General features: G+C 33.2%; 1 protein-coding gene across 2 annotated transcripts in view; it reads left to right on the top strand.

The window, feature by feature from the left end:
* The window catches only part of PPP3CA (protein phosphatase 3 catalytic subunit alpha), a 152530-nt gene that overhangs the window by 139741 nt on the left and 9854 nt on the right, over positions 1–2935 (top strand). For both annotated transcript variants that reach the window (XM_072405627.1, XM_072405628.1), the window contains one exon: positions 1339–1423. In XM_072405627.1, the coding sequence (XP_072261728.1) occupies positions 1339–1423 (85 nt within the window). The remainder of the gene's footprint in view (positions 1–1338; positions 1424–2935) is intronic.

Below are 2935 nucleotides of genomic sequence, written 5' to 3'. Positions count from 1 at the left end.
CTGGTCCAATGACTGACCCTTGGAGAACACCAACAGGGAGGAGAGTGGGCGAGGAGGAATTACCATTGAAAAAAAACTTGAAAGGAACGGTTAGACAGATAGGAAGCAAATCAAAAGAGAGCAGTGTCACTGATACCAATAGAGTTCATGATTTGGAGTAGATCAACAGTTTCCACTGTATTGTATCTTTAAACCAGCTAGTGACATGGTGGAGCTACCCTAATAAGCATAAATGAAACTTGAATAAATTGATGATTTGGTGACACTGCAGAGACTTTTATCTGACATAAAGGCATAGGAGGATATCTGTCTGTAACATGCATGCAGACAAGTTTAGGAATTTTAAATCCTACCTGGGAGGCTTTTTGTACATAAGATATTTCTATATTAATCACAGCTATACCCTAGGTAGCTAACACTAAACCATTACATGCTCATAAATCAATCAAAATGTTCTGTTTTGTAGCAGTGTAGCAACAGTAACCATTCATCTATCTGTACATCAATATTTTGACTAACATGATGCAGGTCACACTTTAATACCACAATAAAAAAAAACTATAACAATTGCTGGAAAAAAAACAACTACAAAAAATTAGGCTAATAATTAGAAATAAAATGAATGGGGGTAATTTCTTGCATGCACCATTAATAAACATTATCTAATTAATAGGTACATATTGCATGTAAAGATATTCTCATTTATCAGTGATTAGCATCCTCCACAACCAATATCAAAGTTTCTGACATAATATTCCTATAGACATTTTACTTTAAAACATTGCAGTATTTTATAACACAATGATAAGCATGATCAAGCACAAGTAAGTAGATGGGGGTGTAAACTGGGACAATTCATTCAACAAGTTCCAAAAAAAACTAAAAGAACCTTTAAACTGTTATTTCTTCTATGTTACTTAAAAACTGATGGCATGCATAAAATAATTGCTTTAATATATTTTGTTTTAAATGAGTATATATATTTCTTGTGTGTGATTATTTTGGTGAAAAGCAAATAAAGAATCCTTAGTATAATACCAAAGCGATATTTACTATTTATATGAGTATACAAATATTTTGAAAGCTTTTATTTACTTCCACTTTGACTGCAAAAAATGTTATTAAGCCATAAATGTATGCAATGTATTTATACTGTCTTGACTCAGATATACTGAATATACTATACATATATTCATATGAATATGAATACTATATGTATATACACATGAATATACTATAAATGAACTTATGCAAATCTTTTTTTAAGTAATAGTGTGTATATTTGCATATATTCGTTAGTTCTAAGATTGATAGTTGTTGTAATTTTGTTGATTACAGGAGCAACAGCTGCAGCTCGCAAGGAAGTAATCAGAAACAAGATCCGAGCTATTGGGAAAATGGCAAGAGTGTTCAGTGTACTGAGGTGGGACATCTCTACTGTATCCTCTGTTTTCTTACTTGTCATTCAAAAAACAGATCAGAACTTTTTGTTCCTTTATATTTACAGCTCGGCAGACCAAGTTCTTAAAATATTTAAAAGCATTAAACAACATATATTTGCACTGAGCATCTGGTTCACATTGTAGCTTTCTAGAGTCAAGTTGTGGGTTTTTAAATGTATATGTTCTGTATACCATCACTGCAGTTTGAAGTACCATGTATCTGTATATTTATATGTTCTGTGTATTTGTGCAATATATTGTTGAAAGTTTGTGGACACCTCACCATTCCACCATTTGTGCACTTGTTGTACATCATATTTTACACCATGTACAATAATATTAAGGTTGGCTCTTTTTTGGGACTCCATTAGCCACCACTATTCGTATGGCATTTCACAAGATTCCAAAAGTTTTGAAAAGTAATTCTCATTTCATTTTTCATGCACTGAAGTAGTTACCTGTTTTGGCTGTTTCCATACGGTAAATCCCAGTCTCAATCACTATTATTTATCATAGTCCTGAGAAGACAACTGGCTAAACTGATTTGTTTAGTCAAAAATATGTCAATATCAAGGGACTGTGATGGCCACCAGCTATACCAGGGAGAGTTGTTAGGACAGGGTAGAAAACATGTACTTATGCTGCATGCCAACTTCCCCCTTGTGCCTAAGGGCACCTTTACAGTATACATATCTGCACAGAAACATTTTCACATATGTTTACCCAAGCTAGCATACAGATTCATAGCTATGTACATAGAAACATTATAGTCAAGACATTTTAGCAGCTGATGACTAAGTGAATGCACTTCTTAGACTGTTAAATGTAAAAGTACCTATGCTGGGTACCTGCCCGCTCTGTAAATTACAATTTCATTCTAAATTAAAACCTAAACCGAGCCAAAATTTTCTCTTACTTTTTTTAAACCATATCTAAAAAAAAAAAAAATAATTTATTTTGTATAGAAGAAAATAGACTGCATATGGAAATCATGTAAATAATACAAAATATTCCATCCATTGTTTCTATATGAAGCAAAATGATAAAATATAGTATGGATATATATTATTAATGGTAAAAATATATTCAAAATGATCATTTTATTTAAACTTGGTAGCACAACGTTCTTACAGGCAATGCAAATATTTGTTTTGGGCGTTTTTTTTTACAAAGTGCTCTGACTTTTTGAGCATGGTGTCTATGTAGGCAAAAACCTGTGCATTTTACTTTGAGGTCATGGGGAGATTATCTGTCACTCTCCTCTGAGCCTCTCTTGCTGTGCTTTCAAGTAATTATTTTAGGTCCTTGGTCTCGCTTGGCATTATGTTCCAATTTATTCTGGGAGCTGAGCCAAGAGCAGGCTTCCAATCATCACAGGTGTAAACATAGCTTTCAGCTGCTGCTTCCTCCATGCTGTGTATCTAGCCATACATATAAATACGTACAGCATTGCGTAGAAGTTCCGCTTTTAAAACAACGTTATGGTAATTAGG

The sequence above is a fragment of the Pyxicephalus adspersus genome, chromosome 3 (genome assembly GCF_032062135.1).
Source record: "Pyxicephalus adspersus chromosome 3, UCB_Pads_2.0, whole genome shotgun sequence".
NCBI lineage: Eukaryota > Metazoa > Chordata > Amphibia > Anura > Pyxicephalidae > Pyxicephalus > Pyxicephalus adspersus.
This window is presented reverse-complemented; position numbering and strand designations above follow the sequence as displayed.